This window comes from Haliotis rubra, unplaced genomic scaffold, assembly GCF_003918875.1.
Source record: "Haliotis rubra isolate DU_JTF1 unplaced genomic scaffold, ASM391887v1 Scf396, whole genome shotgun sequence".
In the NCBI taxonomy this organism is placed as follows: Eukaryota; Metazoa; Mollusca; class Gastropoda; order Lepetellida; family Haliotidae; genus Haliotis; species Haliotis rubra.
Genome location: NW_025767075.1, coordinates 565,645 through 584,296, shown reverse-complemented (window position 1 = coordinate 584,296; position 18,652 = coordinate 565,645). Strand labels below are relative to the sequence as shown.

The following is an 18,652-nucleotide window of genomic DNA, read 5'->3' as shown; positions in this document are numbered from 1 at the left end:
TGTGTAAAGTTTGCTTAGGATTGGTGTGTGATGAAAAACAAAACATTCATGACCTGGTTTGTGTCCTTATACACATAATACATCTGAACTCTGACAACACCAAGCCAAAGCCATTTTTGTTGTAAAATTCATCTTTGTAAACACCCTTGTCAATCTGAATTCCATTTTTGATAAAGGAGCATCTGCAAAGTGACAAGGTTGTAAGGAATCATGACTGTACATATGACTTCCGGAGGAGTCAATGACACTGGTGGTCCCCCACGGTCAATGACACTGTAATCTCACACAGATCTGTGTACGGGAGATACTCCACAGCTTGATATGACAATCTGAACATGTAAACCAATCTGAAAATAGACAGCACTGTACAACATAGTTTGACAGGACAAGATCTTAGAAACACCTGGAGACCAGTCTCATAAATATAAGATCTCACAGGTGGTAAAACAAGACAGTAAAATGTCCACTGAAAATAGTTATAAAAAAACATTTTTCACTGAACAAACATTTCACAGTACAAAATCCATGTTTGCAAATATTTGCTGTGATGAAGCATCTCTAACTAGAAAGACTGTTGTGACCATATACTGCAATACAGCACACAAGATTGTACATAAACAATCATATCTGATTCACATATTTAGTACATACATTAAGATTGCAGTTTGAACAACTCCATCATTCAATCTTGAGAATGAAAATAATGGTTTAACATCTAAAAGTGTACCTGTTCACAGAAAACAGATAAACCTTTCTCATTTTTGACAAGCATCATTCTGTAAACAAGGGTAGTTACAACATACCAATGTACAATGTAACATATATCACAGGCTAGTAATCTCCACACAAAATGTGAACTGAACAGATTGAGTTTGCCACAGGTCAGTATGCAAGAATGAGGTATATGGAAGCATACCACAGACTGACTTTTATTTGAAAAATATCACAAGAGTTTTCTTGAAGCATTTGCTCATGTTTTGACAAGTGTTAAAAAAGTGTCATTTGTGAACATCCACCAAAAAGCAATTGGAATAATATAAGGTACAGTTAGATAGAGAGCTGATGGATACTGTCATGGCTCATCTGGAACCAATGTACAGGACTCCATCATCCCTGGACAGAATCCATTGTCCGGGCATTAGGATAAAACAGATGTTGTGTGAAGACATCTTTTGAATGGTTGTCCACAAGTATATTTTGATCATGTGCAGAACTACTAAAGTTTTTACATTCTGCTCCTTGATATTCCTGTAACAATGTCTCCAGTTTGTAGATAAAGAAGAAAACATACCAACACATGTATTACACAACAACATTGTAACATCTTGTAATTGAACAACAAAGAGTAATATAAGTTACAGAAACAATCTGGCCTCCTTAGCAAAAGTTTATGGTCATATGACCTGGCAACAGACAAATCTGTTGTTAATCAGGAAAATGAGTTTCCTAAAACATATCAAACAGATTATTATTTGGTGGATTTGTTTTCTTTGGAACCCAAATTGGAAATTCACAAAATTCCATGACAATGTATACCCAAAGTATATCATTTGGCACGATAATGATATTCTGTTCATGCTCAGTTAGACACTGTCTACTAAAGTAAGGAATTTTAGGAAAATAACAATAACCAACCAATAACACTGGTATTCGAGTGTTAACATACCTTTGTACATAAACAAGACACGGGGCAAACACATGGCACAAATAGTCTCATCAACGTGCTGTAACATAACTTATGTTGTAAAAAAAAATGAAAACAGCTGAAATAAATAAACATCAAACACATTTTTTAAACTGAAGAAAATAAAATTGGAAAACAACATTTGGTGATAAGGAATATAAGGTACATTATTTAGGTGAAACAATGCAAGCCAGTGAAACAACAATGAACTATAAACATAATTAGTATATGACTAGACTGCAGATAACAGTGAGACAAAGCCTGGGGTGGAACAGAGGCTGAGAGTGGATACACTCAGGTTGAACAGGTGAAGTAGTGAGGAACATCTCACATTCAGAGACAAATGTCCCGATTCTTCAGCTTCTACTCCTGTGAGAGGATGAAGTGGTGTCCGAAAGGTGCAATATTTCACTGCATTCCTTTGTCACTCAAGGATCAACAGACCGTGGTTCAAGTACCAGGTTAACACTGAAAAAGGCACTTGGTTTGGGTTTTACACGTCATCAGTCAGTGATGGAAATAACAGGGCTGGTTGTTTCCAAGTCTGGTAGCCCTAAGTATATCACTAATTCAAAATGAATAGTGGACAGGTTTGATCATTCATGACTGCAAATAAACGACTCATAGCTCAAACATGCTGACTCACCATGTAATGTGTGAAAATAAATATTGATACAGAAAATTGCTTTCTAAACATCACAACCATTATAGGCACCATCACGTGGTAGAGAATGAAACATTTTTAGTTTCAGGTAAGAACAACTGGGTACACGATGGCAGATAAACATAACATTTCCAAGGGTTGTTGACAACTGGGAATGACATGGAAGGTATACAGAGAGAATGGCATGCTGATGGAACATATGCAAGACAGATTCAAAAATAGTTTTATGGAGCACTGGGAACACAATGAAAGATGTGCATGACAGATTAAAGCATAGGGGCATTTTTAACAGGGAACAATATGGAAAATGTGCAGGATAAATACAATAGGGTTATTGAGCACTGGGTACATGATGGAAGATTGACATGAGAGTCTCAGGGAACAGGACTGGACTTGAGGGTGTATCATGGAAGACTGACATTAAGAAACCAGTCAGTGATACTATAACCTGGCTATTTCGAATTGAACAGCACACAGGACTTGTTGAAACTATCTCAGCTACATCATCCCGAGAACAGTGGTCAGACTGAGTGCCTTGGGAGAAGGGTTCAACAACCGGACACCTAAGGTAACCTTGCATGCTCTCACACTGTCAAGATCCACAAAATCTGAGCACAGACTCTAGCAAGCCTGAAAACAAGGAGTTGCAGACATCATTACAATCAGATGTTAGTGCTCACGACTATAAATCAATGTGTGGACATCCCATTCCAGGTCATGCCAGAATGACCTTTCATCCATCAGACAGAGCATCACCAACAACATGGCCACAGTGACAACCAAATGAGTTTCCTAATCAAGCAGCTTGAACAAGGTGAATGCATGGTATTCTTAACGACAGTATGATTAATTCTGGCAAATTCAACATCTGCCTCTAACATCAACTAGATAAATATTTGAAATCAGAGAGCTTTCCCATAGCTCTTCAAAATTGCTCTCATTCAATCTTAGTCGCCTATTTAACATTCCAGATAATAATTTCTTCAGTTTTCAATATCTAAATGGAGAGCATTGTCAAAAAAGGTGGGTAGTCTTGAACAGTGGTTGATTGAAACTTGTGACATAAAGTCTAAGAAAGCTGCTTTCTGACTTGCTTAAACCAAGCTCCTGGTAGTCATTTCACAGGCTGGTCAAAGTTCACAAACCATCATTCAGATGTGACCTTAAATGAATTTTCTCAGATCCTTGCAGTAGCAGGCACCAGGGTCTGACTACAGTGAGATTGCTGCAGGTAGCTGTAGCATGGAAGTGGAACGTGGTCTTTATATCCAGTGGACTGTGTGAAGACCACTGTATTGATAAGCACTCTGCACAAATCACAAAGCGAACACGAAAGGAACAGCACCCTGTCCAGGAAACAACATGGCCACAATCACCGGGGTTCCTGCTGAGTGACAGTATATGGCCAGGTGGTAATTGACTAGAACATTCAAAGCACCTTACGGAAAAATGTTCCTCACTTTTCCCAATGGACAGTCCTGACATGCAAAAGTTGATGAAGAACATGCAGGGTCTTAGAACATCTCTGTCTAAGTCCCCTAGGAAAAGAACATTGCCTGAGACTTGTTTGTTAAACACCACATTTACAATTGTTCAGGCTATGAAGCAACAATTTTTTTATATGTTTATAAAATCAGGGACAGCAAGTCAATCTATCATGATAGTGGATGGATGATGATCTTATTGTAAACACTAGATCTATTTATCACTTGAATTCTATGTTCTTCCAGGTATTGTTTTACTACAAGAGCATCTGACAACTGACACCTGAACACACATAAGTTGTTAAGGAAACAGGACCCCCGCCTGATGATGGGTTGTCCCATGTCAGTGACAAGAAATGGGAGTCCACTACATTAGGACCACATCATCATTACAGGATTCCATGTGCAAGAAAAAGTGTTCCAATGTTAATATAGTCAGGGTAGAATGGAGATACAATACTGAATGTTACATTTATACACATCATGTTAACATGTCCGGTTGTAAGTGATATTGATGGGTGTTGTATCAAGGTTTTATCTCATAAATGTAAAAAAAACACCAGCTTATCTGAAACCCTGCACTAGACAATGTGCAGAAAATAAGTTTTAACCATCAAACTTGCCATTAAGACAAGGATTCTTCCAGAGAGGAGTTGATATCAGTTTGAAAATATTAATATAAATTGTATATTTATATACTTATCCTATGTCACGGTATGCACCTCTCTTCTTCTTCTACGACCAGGTGTGGAAACGTGCTGTAGGCTAAGTTGAATCAAAAGTTATCTGGCCTCTGATCCCCCGACCTCTGCCCCCACTCCGATAGCAGTACCTGTCAATCATCACAATAAGCGTGCAGATCGCTCAGATGATCATCTGACGGTCATTGCCTGTCATTTTGATTCAACTTAGCCTACAGCACGTTTCCACACATGGTCCTAGAAGAAGAGAGGTGCATACCGTGAGATAGGATAAGTTTAAAAATATGATGCCTTTTCAAGGATTTGCAGGAATCAAGGAACATTACTGCAATGTATTGCCAGTTGGATCAATGGCCTCCTCCAGAGATGGTGTAATGCCATGGAGATGTGCAACTGATTAAAACTGGGATTAGCATGATTAGAACTTCACATTTCCCACAGATCCAAGTGATCAATGTATACAAAAATATAGTCAGGGGCTCCTGATATCACCATTGGATACTAACTACGCACTACTCAATACTTAAATTAACATGCTTGTTTGAAGCCACTGTAGTGTCCATAACAATGTATGCAGCACTACATCAAACAAGTATTACCACATTAACTGAGACTCGATGCTAAGTATTAGATTCCAGCACAAACCTATATCTTAGTATTATAGTGATCATTATATTCTCATCTATAATTTGAACATATTCTGCACTATCATCGAGGATATTTGTTGTACAAAAATATTGCTATTCCATAGAGAAGACACAAGTTTTGACATTTTGGCACTTTTGTCCTGCTAAATCTGTTGAGCTATAAACTTATTTTTATCTAATATCCTTGTATTTCTGACTGTGTATCTATCTCTCTCAACTACCAGATAATGGCTTGGAGTATCATGAAAAACAACTCCCGTTTCATGCATAATCAAGAATTCAAGGCTACTTCTTGTCCCTCCCTGAATGACAGAATGGGGCAAACATGACATGCTTACAAGTATACAAATCATGCCAGCTAAATAAGATTCATATAAGAGAAGCCAGTTGTGATAAGTTTTCCCATCCTGTCAGTACTCAGTGGGACTGACTGACTGACTGAGTTTGGTTTTACGCCGCTTTTAGCAATATTCCAGCAACATCACGGCGGGGGACACAAGAAATGGGCTTTATTCACACATTGTACCCATGTGAGGATTCGAACCCGGGTCTTCGGCGTGACGAGCCAACATTTAACCACTAGGCTACCCCACCGCCCCTACTCAGTTGGAAAAAGTGCCAGGTAGCCCTGAAGTTTTTAGTATGCCTAAACTAGAAGTTGAAAATGCCTATAGAGAATCTCATCTGACTTCACTGTTGTAAACAAGCAAATATACAATGAGTACAAAATACTGCACTGGTTAGCCACCTGAAATGTTCATTTTGGCTGGTATCGTTTAAATTCATCACATATAAGGAAATGTAACATTAACAAGGCATCAATTATTGTATTTGAATTGACGTTCTATGCATGAACATGTTAAACAGCGTTTTAAATTCCTGCTGGTCTTCTAGCACAAGACAACTACGTTGTGTTGAGGATAAGGTGGGATGGAAGTCCCATTGACTAGTAGTGTTTGTCAGCAATTATTGTTAACAATTATTCAATGATTCAATTTTGATACCAATAAGAACTGAATAAAAGTCATTGGTGGATCCAGAGGGGGGGTCCAGTGGGTTCAAACCCCTGACACACACACCCCCCAAAAAAAAAGAAAAAAAAAAAAGCATTCCTGGATCCGCCTCTGAAACTGATAGAAAATGTACATTAAGTAAACAGTTTTCTCTTCTTCAAGCAGGCCTAGCCACAAACTCTAAGGACTATTGAAATAAGCTTTCCACTACATGGCTTGATTTTAGCATTTAGAACTTGCACTGGTGCAACCTGAAACTGCAAAATGCAACCACATATTTATACTGACTTGCCCTTAGTGCACGTTGATATATTGCTGTTGAAATAACACAGACTTCATCTGGGAAACAGAATGATGAGGAACTGGCTTAGAGCAGTGGCTCTGATGACAACACAGACAGTGTTTGAATAACTGCTACTGTTCATGTCATGAAATTATGAAGTAAAATAAAATCACAATAATTTTGCTACAAGGATGTTCTAATTCACCAATACCCAAGTTCAAGCATCATATATAATTATATATTGAGAAACAGGTGCAACCTGTTTTTGTCTGGTGCAACCAGGTCATTACCTAGGGTTGCAATAGGTGGAAATTGATTTCATTTCCTTAAATCAAGCCCTGCACTATTTTTCTGGACTAGTCTAAAACAAATGAATTTCTGGTTTAATTTTAGCAGGTTCTGGTGATGGGAGACATGGAACTGTAACGTGTGAGGAAAAACGTGTTGAGGTGAGGTCCTGTCATCACCCTGTATTGGAAGCAGCACACTGTGGATACCTAATGTCATGGTAATTAAGAGCTGAACATTTGCAGGGGTACACTTGTATACTGAGTGAGGCAGCTGTATGGTAATGATTGACTTTACCTGAGTCAGCTGTACAATCTCCAGCTGAAACACCAGCTGTCAGCAGCAAGTAAGACTTACACCTATACCTAAGTGATACATGTGGTCTCACCTTAGGCAAGTGAGTTTGTTCACATTGCCTCTGTTCACCCAGCAAGAAAATGGGTACCCGGTGGAAAAAGTCATGTGACTATAACCTTCTAGCACCTCACAGGCAGCTTGGGTTATCCGGGGTAATAATGTGCTGTGCTATTGGTAGTTAACGCTGTGAACATACCTAGCGTGGAGTTTGGTGTTATATATATGGACACAATATTATTATTATTATGTTGACAAGTACAATTGGTGTGAACTTACAAATCCATGCATATTCAAGTTAAAGGACTTCGTAAAGCACTTTATCAAAACAAAATTGCACAGTTATAAAACCAATAGTACAGCTTTACACCGTTCTCTGTTCTCATACTGGTTCCATACTAATATCATCAACTACTGGCAATCATCCTGTGTATAAACACAGAGAGACTGATGCTATATAATGGCACATTCACAACAACAAAATCTAATTACCCTTTCTACATGTGTGCAACCTTTTTTACAACCCTTGGATTTGTTCAGAACACTTAAGCATTTAAGAGGTGACATTTACCCATGGGAGAAAATTTGACTACATCTGTAACAACAAAAGAATGACAGATGTTACGATATATTTTATATCACATCACAATTGTTTGCCATAATAATTTTCTTCTGTACATGCACAGAAACACTAATGTCAGTTTCATGTCCCCCACCATGACCAGTTTCAGGGACTCCTTCTCAGCCCTCACTAACCCTTCCAGTCCTAGAACACTGGCCCATGGTCAGTATATAAACCAACAGTGTGTGTGTCTTCCAAGGTGTGTGTTTAAGTTAATTGAGATCAGTGAGATGTTAAGTAACGTATCCATGTAACTATAACACTGGCAATGCATTTCCTTTTGGAATCTTAGATATTTACATCATGTACATACAATTAAAACATTATCGGATTTCCAAAATTATGTTTCTTATCATACTATCAATTTTCCTATCTGAATAGGTTCAATCACAAAGCCATGACCAGAGAATTAACAAATTTGGCATATTAACATGAAGGTTTATCAAGGCTTTTCAATCATCCTATAACATCACAAAATATTATTAGCAGAAACGTAACAAAATTTACAGATAGATAATTAGATAAGTTAAGATGTCAGAATTCAAATCTAAAAACACATTTTGTAAAAATCCAGCTATAATGAATATTCCTTTGCCATGTATGAGATCACTTCCAGCATGCAATGCACATTATATTTCTAACAGACATGGATACGAGGCATAAATATATATTTAATCACATCTGCTACCATGTCATGAACACTTATCTGCATGAAATCTGCATGAATGACAAATACACCAATCGTTGCTGTTGCCGGGTTGTGGTTTGCGTTGAAGCACTTGTGGACAGGTACAGCAGTGATACAACCTGCGTACCTGTGGACTTCAGGGGCGTGTCAGTACACGTGGCTGGTCTACCTGGACGCCAACATGTCCTGCAGTTTGGAAATACAGACTTCGGATGCTTGTCTTGCCTCCTTGCAAACCAGGGCGAAGTTGAGGAAACCATGAGGTAGGTCATCTACAAGGTGAAGGTCAACTGAGTTCCCCAGCTTCCTGAGTCTCTTCGTAAACATGATGGAGTCGTCCAGGATAGGGTCAAGGTGACATGCCTGTGAAATTAGGATATCATTACTCATATAATTACACTGTGCTAGCCATGGTATGGATGTAGTGATATGCCTTAGACATATAGAATTTGTTAACCACTATATATACAATACCATGGAGTTACTCAAGATATCATGAAGTATAATGCCTGGACATGTTGGAACTTCTAATAACATCATCATTATTTGCACAATATCATGCAGTAATCAAGTTGGAACTTATAGTACCAATATCATGTTTTGATGACATCTTGCAGTATAAAGTTGGAACTTATAGTACCAATTTCATGTTTTGATGACATCTTGCAGTATAAAGTTGGAACTTATAGTACCAATATAATGTTTTGATGACATCTCGCAGTATAAAGTTGGAACTTAATAACAATAACAATATCATTATTTGCATTATGTTATGCAGTAATCAAGTTGGAACTTCTAATAACAATATCAAATTACACAATAACATGGAGTTATCAAGGATAACGTACAGTACACTAATATACCTTGGAACTAACAACAATAATTTGATGACAATATTGTACATTAATCAATTATGGGGTTAAAGAGGAAAATATAACAACTATAACTAAATCATGCACATCAACCACTAACCTACATTATATTAGAAAATACTTTTGAAAAATGACCAGCCCACAATAAAACCTACATTTGAATGCAGTAAACCTGAATTCAAACGACTACAGCATAGTCATGGTTGTACAGCAAGGAATGAACACTTCCAGTGTATAGTAACTGAAAGATATGCAGCATGTCACTTACAACTCCCTGCACAGAGAACTAGTGAAAATGTTTGTGTGAATGAGTTAACAGAAAAACCTGATGTCACATATTTCATCCCTCAAGGCTTCCAAGGCAGAAGCTCCTGTCTGTAATAGGGATCCAGAAAGTCTATTTACAACAAAAATGACAAAGAATTTCTACAGAATTTATTTTAGTGTACGAGTTGGGTTTTAGGCCATTTTGATAAATCTTCCAGTCATAACCCAGTGTATATCCATAATGAGGAAGTATAACCCAGTGACAGTAAACACAGAAGCACGGGAAGCCAAGGGAAGCGACTCTACACAGCAACTTGCATGACTTCTTTGAGAGGCATTTCAGAAGTTGTGAAGATGTAGGAAAACTAAGTTCTATGGATAGTCAACTTCTTTATTGCAATGAGTGTGACGTTTCGGTGTACATACTAACACCATTATCAAGCAAGTGACTTGCATAATGATGATGTTAGTACCTACACCATAACGTCGCACTCGTTGCAATAAAGAAGTTGACTATCTATAGAACTTAGTTTTCCTTCAAATTGCATGACTTTAAACAACTAAGACCCAAGAGAGCATCTAAAAGTGGGATTTCCAGATATAAGGATAATTTTTTTGTTTTCACAATGACAATCATGCTAATTCTGTCCTCTTGGGTAGTGGAACTGGTCAAAGGTAAAAATATATTATTATTATTTAAGATGAGACCACATTACACTTATTTTTAGTGAACTGACGGTCAGGTTGAGAAGTACTGTCATGGGTACTATCATTAACATGAGTGACACACTATCATTAGTGTCTCAGTAAAATGTAATCTTCTGATTAAAATTGATATTTTATACTTATCCTGACTCATGCTAAATGCTTGTCTCCTTCTTCTTGCGAATGATAGTGGAACACTTGAAATCCTTGGTTAGTGATGATTTTACGTCCGCTTTTTTAGAAGGGAACTTCAAGGGATTTCAAGTGTGCCACTATCATTCGCAAGAAGAAGGAGACAAGCATTTAGCATGAATCAGGATAAGGAAAAATTACTGCTTTAGCAGCAGTATGACAGCAGGGGCATAGGAAATAGACAAATACTTTGTGGGAATACAGCCTTTGTAGTGATGAAGAACACATAACCAATGGGGAGTCCTCCCCTCACTTAGTGTTTGTTTATGGTTGTACTCGGCAACATTCTAGCTATATGCTGGTGGGGTGTAGATAACTGTTGCTGGGCCAGACAATCCACTGATTAACATCATGGATGCAACTGGGATACAATGACATGCTGATCCCAGATTTGGGCTCTTATGACAAGTATGTGTTGCTGAAGGGCAACTTTTTAAACAGGCCTTCAGTAAGTGTCCACATGATACAGATAGTCTTGTTAGATACAGCTACAAAGGTCTCTACTTACCACCAGACTGAGATGAGGCAGCCCCTTCAACATGTGATCTGGGGCCAGTAGTGGAGACATGAAGGGGTTCTTCACTATAGGCAGGCGCCGTATCGCATGCAGCGGGCTCTGAGCGGTGTGGCGGTGCCGGAGGAAGTCTGTGGGGGACCCAGGATTGTTGACAGTGGTCTTGAAAACACCCGCTGAGGCAGATCGATGAATATGAGTTGCTGGGGGCTGATTAGTTTTGAGGGGTGACTCCGATGTCTTTTTCAAATTTAGATGCAGTTTTGATCGGAGGGCTGATGGTGAGTTCTGAGCTGAGCTTCCTGCACTGCTGGGTAGGTCAGTTATATCGACAGTATTGGCATCAGTGTTAGAATGAGCCATGTCTGCACTATGTGTTTGGTGTTCCTGCTGTGTAGATGTCTGTTCCTCAATATGACAGCCACTGTCTACAGATGGAGTGGACGTCATCCTTAAGTCAGGGTTCAAAACAGGAGCCTGTATCACAAACTGGCCTTCAAGTTCAGATACACAGTTATCTCCCTGTTTAGAATGGCCTTCGGAGTTATCTCCCTTTTTAAATGCACCTTCTGCTTGATTAGACTGTCCATTAGCAGACTGTGGGTTCTTATCAAACAGAATTTCATAACCAGATGATGTATCAGAGTCCCGATCTAGATTCATCTGACTGATCTGTTGTGTAGAATCTTCAGCTAACACATCAGCAATCTCCTTACAGATTCTCTGCCCTTCTGACACTGGTGTTGGACTGTCCAGCCTAATGTCTTCCAGTGACTCACGCTGCACCTCGGCCATATCCTGGAAACCTACCTCCCCCTTGCCCTCTCCCGGAGTGAAGAAGGTGTCCGGTGACGGGGAGTCCATAACGATGCCTGATCCCTCATTCAAGTCCAGCACTTCACTTTGAGTGATCAGATGGTCCATACCATCGGCACATGGAGATGGAGTCAGCTGGTCCATCTGTGAAGAGTGGATAACTGGACCCCTGGTCTTGGCTGCCTTCTCATCCTGGGAAATGATGACCCAGTCTGTGTCTGTCGACTCATCAGACTTGAGTTTGATGGAACTGAGCGAGTCCTTGTCACCAGGAAACACTGTGCTTGCCAGTCCGGATGCCAGCTCATCTGACACACCGGCATACGCTGCCAAAACAAATTATGTGGGTGCTGTGAGAGTGAACAAAGTATTTCTCTGTGGATAATTGTTTTGGCTCTGATTGAGCATAAAATTTAAAGATCTCAATTGTATAAGAGAATACACTGAGGAAATCAATGAAAGCAGATATTTGTCCTGAATTCTATAATATATCCATGATATAACATGCTGTGACAGTGAACAGGTTATCCTTGCAATCCTGGAACAATCAACTGTAAGATATGAGCAACAAGATAGAGATATATCTTGCCCTTTTCAAACAGTTTCAGGAAAGCACTAACAATTTCACAAAACACTTCATGCTTTTCAAATGAAAAACTGTTTGTAATATGTACTGCTATTAACAACTAACATTCAAATGTCTAACAAGACACTTTCAGCCATCTATCATCATATTCATTCCTCATTTTGCAAAAAATTACATAGTTTTTTCAACTTCCTGTTATAACTTCCACACTAATGTATATATGTTACTATGGTTACTGACACCATGACATACCTGCGAGACACCTGGACAGAATGCCGACTGGCAGCAGTGGGTCCATGAGGCAGAGCAGCCGCGACGGAGAAGGTGTGTAGCGCACCAGTACAGGGGTGTAGGCAGCCATGATACCGTCTGGGCAGCGGATGCCAAACTCAGCGGCTCTCATGGCTGTGGATATCATGAGGTTTCCCCCCGCACTGTCGCCTCCCACACAGATTCTCTCCCCCCGTTGTACCTGGTCAACAGTCAGCACTCGTCAATCTCTACTGTACATTAGTGACAAATTGTAATGGGACTTTGAGTACTGAGTACAGCTACCTTACTTCAAATGGCACATGACTTCTGAACTGACCAGCTAAACTGGTAGATATACATTGCTCGAACTGGTACAAAAACATTGTCCATGCATTTGATAACAATTCATTTAACAATTCTGAAACCTGAAACATGTATTACATCTTACTAACAGAAGGTACCTCATCAAAATATGTAAATTGTATTGTTTGTCACACAAATTAACATTTCAGCAATGTTGCTATCACCCCGTCTGTGTATATTAATGCACTTATTTCTAGAAGGTGCATTTTTGCAGCTTAAAGATAAATATCACATCATTCTTCTCTGTCCTTTTTCCAGTTTGTAAATATGTAATTTTTTAAGTAAAATTGATATTTTATACTTATCCTGACTCATGATCTTTGCTTATCTCCCTTTCCCTTTCGAATGGTAGTGGAACACTTGAATCCCTTGAAGTTCCCGACGCGGACGTACAATACTCACCCACGAGTTACCTCCCTTCCTCTTTCCCATGCAAACGTACCATGTGACGTGCCCAGACTTGTCATTCTCTCCTTATAATTTCACCCATGCACTTGGATCTGCTGTGAAATCACAAGTGTCTTTAATGGGGAGGTTGGGAGGGCTTGTTCGTCATGAGTCAGGATAAGTATAAAATATCAATTTTACTTAAAAAATTACATATTTTTCCTTATCCTGACTCATGATCTTTGCTTATAGAATCCGCCGGTATAGGTGGTGGGTCAAGCCACTGGATTCAACAGCTGTCCTTAGATACGTCCTGTATCCCCCCCATGGGAACTCCAAACGGCATTTCCGTGGTCCTATTCTTCCAACTTGCGTAGTAACTCGGGGGGACCACTTCTTGTCTTACTTCAATCTCAGACAAGTTGAATCATGTAGATTCTTGTGGTTATAGATAAACTAGTGTCTCCTGTACTAGATATCTTATAACAACCCATGGATTATGATAAGGTCTTTATCATAAATGAGTTGCGATCCCTTTATATGTAGGTAAGGTCATTACCCACACAGGATCTTTAATCACTCATGCTAGTCTGTCCTAGACTGTGCGCATGGACTTTCAAACTAATACTTTTCCTAGTAAAAGTCATCTTTAAGTCAACGTGATAAAGGGTGAGATTTCAACTCAGCGCCTTTGAGGAACCGTTAGTTGCTGTGCTACAACGAGAGGCCAAAATTGGTGAATGCCTGAGACGTCTTCAGTGGCTATATCTCGGAGGTAGTGGTTGGCAAACACCGTGTCCGACTTCCAGAAGCAGCCCTCCATTATTGTCAGTATAGAGCAATTTCCATGTAGAGCTAGTGTTGATGCCAGTGCTCTCACTTCGTGTGGGTTGGAAGCTCTAGGAGGTTCTAGTCCTGCTGCTTTGTAGGCTCTCAATATGACGGCTCTCATCCAGAACGATATGGTCGTTCTTGAGACTTCAGTTGATGTCTCCGTTGATAATGGGATGAATAGGCGCTTGAATTTCCTTCTCCTCGTCTTAGTCTTTTAAAGATATATCTTCAAGGCTCTGACTGGGCACAAGGATAAGTCCTATATATCTTGTGGGCCGAGGACTGTTGACAGCGCTGGTACGTGGAATTATCTATCTGGTTGACCAGGTAGTTGATTCTTGGCAATAAAGTCCCATCTACGTCCTTGATGAACTGCATCATGTTGCCCTCTGTCGAATGTGGTTCGACCGTAGTCCATCGCATGTATTTCCGATATGCGAGCTGCCGTGGCTAACGCTAGCAGGAACAGCGTCTTCTGTGTTAGCAGCTCGATCGTGATCTGGTCTAGTGGTTCGTAGACATCACTGGTAAGATGACGCAGAATTACATTCAGATCCCAGGCTGGAGCTCTGAATTTCTTTTGCTGGTCCTCCAACTTAAAAGATCTGAGAGAGCGAGTAATTCTGGTACTTTCGTCAACTTGATGCCTGTTTTCATGGTAATTACTGTACTGATTGCAGCGAGGTAAGTAGATAGAGGTGAACCCTTCAGATGTCTGGTCTGTCTCAGATGACATAGATATTCCGCCACTTTGGCTGCTCTGGCGGAGTATCCTCTTTTCTTCAAACACATTTTGATACGGTCCACACGTGTAGCTGGAACACTGCTGGGTTTCTGTGGACTTGCTTGGTGTGCGGATGTTTCAGTAGGTTCGGCCAATCTGGAAGCTTGATTACTGGGCTTCCTAGGGTTTCTAGTAGACCTGGGAACCATACTCTCGCTGGCCAGTAAGGCGCGACCAAAGTCAGTTGTAGCGTCTGTGTCTGTTTGATCTTGACCAGTACTTTGGGCAGTAGTATCGGGGGTGGAAAAGCGTAGCTGTTTAGTCCTTCCCACGACATGCTCAGTGCATCTGTTGCCCAGGCTTGAGGATCTGCAACTGGTGAGACGAACGTCTGCAGCTGTTTGTTGAACCTCGTGGCGAACAGGTCTATGGAGGGGAATGCTATTTCCCTTACGTTCAGAAACGCTTCTGGATGGAGCATCCATTCTGTTGGCGATGGGCGTAGTGGTCTTGAGAGAGCGTCTGCTAGTACATTCTTTGCTCCGGGTATGTGACACGCTTTTATCCAGATCTCTGCTTTTTGCGTGATCTGGAACAACTGGAATGTGAGCTGCAGTAGGCTTGGTGATCTTGTGGATCCTTGCCTGTTTATAGAGAACGCCACTGTGGAGTTGTCTGTGTGGATCATCAACATCTTGTTGTTCAGCAAGCTCGACCATAGTTGTACTGCGTTGATCACTGCTTTCATCTCTAGTAGATTGATGTGGAGCTTTTGTTCTGTATGAGACCACTTTCCCGACGCTACTTGATCGTTGAGATGTGCCCCCCATCCCTGCAACGAGGCATCCGCGTAGAGGTGTGTCTCGAAGACCGGCTCTTGTAAATAGACTCCTTCGCAGACATTCGACCTGTGTGTCCACCATAGTAGATACCTCTTGAGGTTTTCGGGCAGCAGGATAGGGTCGACACTGTTCAGATGCTTTATGAGGAACCTTTGTAGCGGTCTTAGCTGTAACCTTCCTATGTGCGTCAAGTCTTGCGCCGAGGTTAGTAGACCGAGTAGAACTTGCCATGATCGTAATGTTAACGGAGAGGTGACTGCTGGCAGAATCATGGCTTGTATCTTGACCCATCGATCCTCTGGGATGATGATTCGATTCTCTGCAGTGATGAATCTTATCCCCAGGTATTGTAGATCTTGTTTTGGCTCCAATTCTGACTTCCTTAGGTTCACCAACCATCCCAGTTGAGTGAGCAACTTGATCGTGAAGTTCAGCTGTAGTCTGAGTAGACTTGCATCTTGGTGGACCTGAATCCCGTCGTCCAGGTAGAAGGCATTGCGTAGACCTCGTAGATGAAGGTATGCGACTATAGGCTTGGTTATTCGTGTGAATAGCCATGGAGCCGAAGATATTCCAAACGGTAGCACGCTCCATTGGTAGTGTTGCCCTTTGAACAGGAATCGTAGATATTTCCTTGATTCTCGATGTATCGGGATGTGCAGGTATGCATCCTGTAAGTCTATGCTTGCCATGTAATCTGCTGGACGGACGAGTTGTTTCAGTTGCGGTAGGTGGATCATGCTGAACCTCTCTGGTTTCAGTAGATAGTCTCTGTTGAATTTGCGCATGTTGTAAATCAGTCTGAACTTCTCAGTGGAGTTCTTCTTTGGTACTAGAAAAATTGGGGAGTAGAACCCTGGGGTGAGATGATTCTGGTCCATTATCTCTACTGCATCTTTCGAGAGAAGTGCGTTGATGGCTTCTTGTAATCTGTCTGCCTGCTCCTCTCCGTACTTGAAGACCATCGGGCTGAGGGTTAATGGAGGGGCATCTTTCAGTTGTACTTTGTTACCTTCTCTTAGTACCTGAGAGGCGTAGTCGTCTCCTAGAATTCCCAAATTTTTCCAGTACCCTTGTAGACGTTAACCCACTGTCGATAGTTTTACAGGAACGGCTGGGGGTGGAAGACTCCAGTCGTTCCGAACTGTGGCTTCAGCGTCTGGTACTTCTGGAAGCTCTGGAGCCGCGGCCTCTTCCTGAGTCTCCTCTGTAGTTGCCCGAAGGGCGACGACAGGAGTCCTTGCCATCTCTGGAGTTAGAGTACTTTCTGTCTTTAGCTCTCTGTATCCCAGCGTACTTAGACTTGTTGTTGTATCTCTGGGAAGTATGGCGGATGACGCTGGCCAAGGTGTCTATGGTCTTGATCATCATGACCTCTCTGGAGTCTTGTGTAGCTTGTTTAGCTGCATCATCCAATAGACCTCCAAAGATGGTAGGTGCCTCCCACGGAGCTCGTAGTAGAGGCTGCGTAAATCTGTCATTCCAGGCGCAGGACGCCAGTAAACCCTGTCTGCGTATTAAGGTGATTGCCGCCGAAATTGATGTGAGGTGGTCCGATAGGAAGAACTGATCCTTCTTTTGTGTGACAAGGGCCGAGTAGATCATTTTATCCTCTTCCGCTGTGGAATTTTGGAATTTCTGTATCAACGCTTCGTTGATGGCCCTAGATCTTGCTAGTCCGAAGAAAGATCTTCTAGAAGCTGTATCCACTTGTGATAACTTCTTATCGTCCACCTTATACACCTTAGTCCTGGCATCGTTGACCAACTTGATGTTGTCGTCCCACTCCGGCGCCTTCACAAATGTAGGGGGGAATCTCTTTTTATTCAAAGATGGTAGTTGCTGCGTCTGGAACTTAGAGGCCTTCTGTCATAGGAACGTTCCCTTTCGCGAACGTCTCTCTCTGGAACCTCTTCACGAACCTCCTTGTGGTGAGCTGTGCCTTCGCGAGCTGTGACTGCGTGGTGATCTACATGTGGATCGGCTAGGCGTCGGGGCAGGCTTCTTAGAGGTTCGCGAACCTTGAGGGTTCGCGAACGTGGACTGCATTTCATTTGGGCTGTCTCGTAGTATGATGGAGTCATCTGGTTGTGGAGCCCTTCGCGGAGGAGTATGTTCGCCAACGTCAACTGCAGGTGTAGCTCTGATGGGTGTAGATTCGTGTAGGCCAGTGGGTTTGCGCACTGTGTCAGAAGACTGTTGGGTCTTTCTAGATTCTTGCTGGAATTTCTGCTCCATCATCTTGTTGGTGAACTGCGTCATGAACTCCCCCGGGTCGAAGTTCTGCATTAGTTGTGTCAGCTGCGATGCTGTTTTCCTTGCCTCAACCTCTGTCCTCGAAGTAAGAGGTCTTATGTCGTACAGCTGGCCTGCTGTGACATTCATAGGTGATGATCTAGTAGCAGTTGACATCGACTGCGTCATAGATGGCATCGATACCTCAGGTAGAAGTATAGGGGGGTCGTCAAACACGTCTTTCTCATGTGGCGGTACGATCTCATCGTTGAAAGATTTCTGTGTAACAGCGGTAGCATGTGTAGTAGGATGACGACCTTTTCTTAGTCCCCTTTGCCGCAGACTGGTTCTGTAATGTACTAGGCAACATATCACTATTATGAACATCAGCAGCAAGCAACATACGGTTTTTGGCCTGATCTCCAGATTTATCACATGTGACTAGAGATGTCTTTTTCACCCGATCCATGGCACGTCTATAAACATAAGACAGATATTGATTAAACTGTAATTCAGTTAAATCAACACAGTAGCTACAACACAAGGTGGATGAACATGGATCTGTACATGATGGACATTGGGGGTGAGGATCAGCCAGCGACAACCTGTGTTTACACACACAACACAATTTCATG

The 18,652-nt window shown here is 41.3% G+C and overlaps 1 protein-coding gene across 1 annotated transcript in view; it reads right to left on the bottom strand.

Moving 5' to 3' along the window:
- Positions 1–6,514: 6,514 nt before the first annotated feature.
- Positions 6,515–18,652, bottom strand: part of LOC124286910 (hormone-sensitive lipase-like) — a 31,252-nt gene continuing 19,114 nt past the window's right edge. Inside the window, exons 7-9 of the mRNA XM_046723355.1 lie at positions 12,633–12,852; positions 10,973–12,120; positions 6,515–8,791 (exon numbers count right to left, since the gene is read on the bottom strand). Coding sequence (XP_046579311.1) covers positions 8,594–8,791; positions 10,973–12,120; positions 12,633–12,852 — 1,566 coding nt within the window. The 3' untranslated portion in view covers positions 6,515–8,593. The remainder of the gene's footprint in view (positions 8,792–10,972; positions 12,121–12,632; positions 12,853–18,652) is intronic.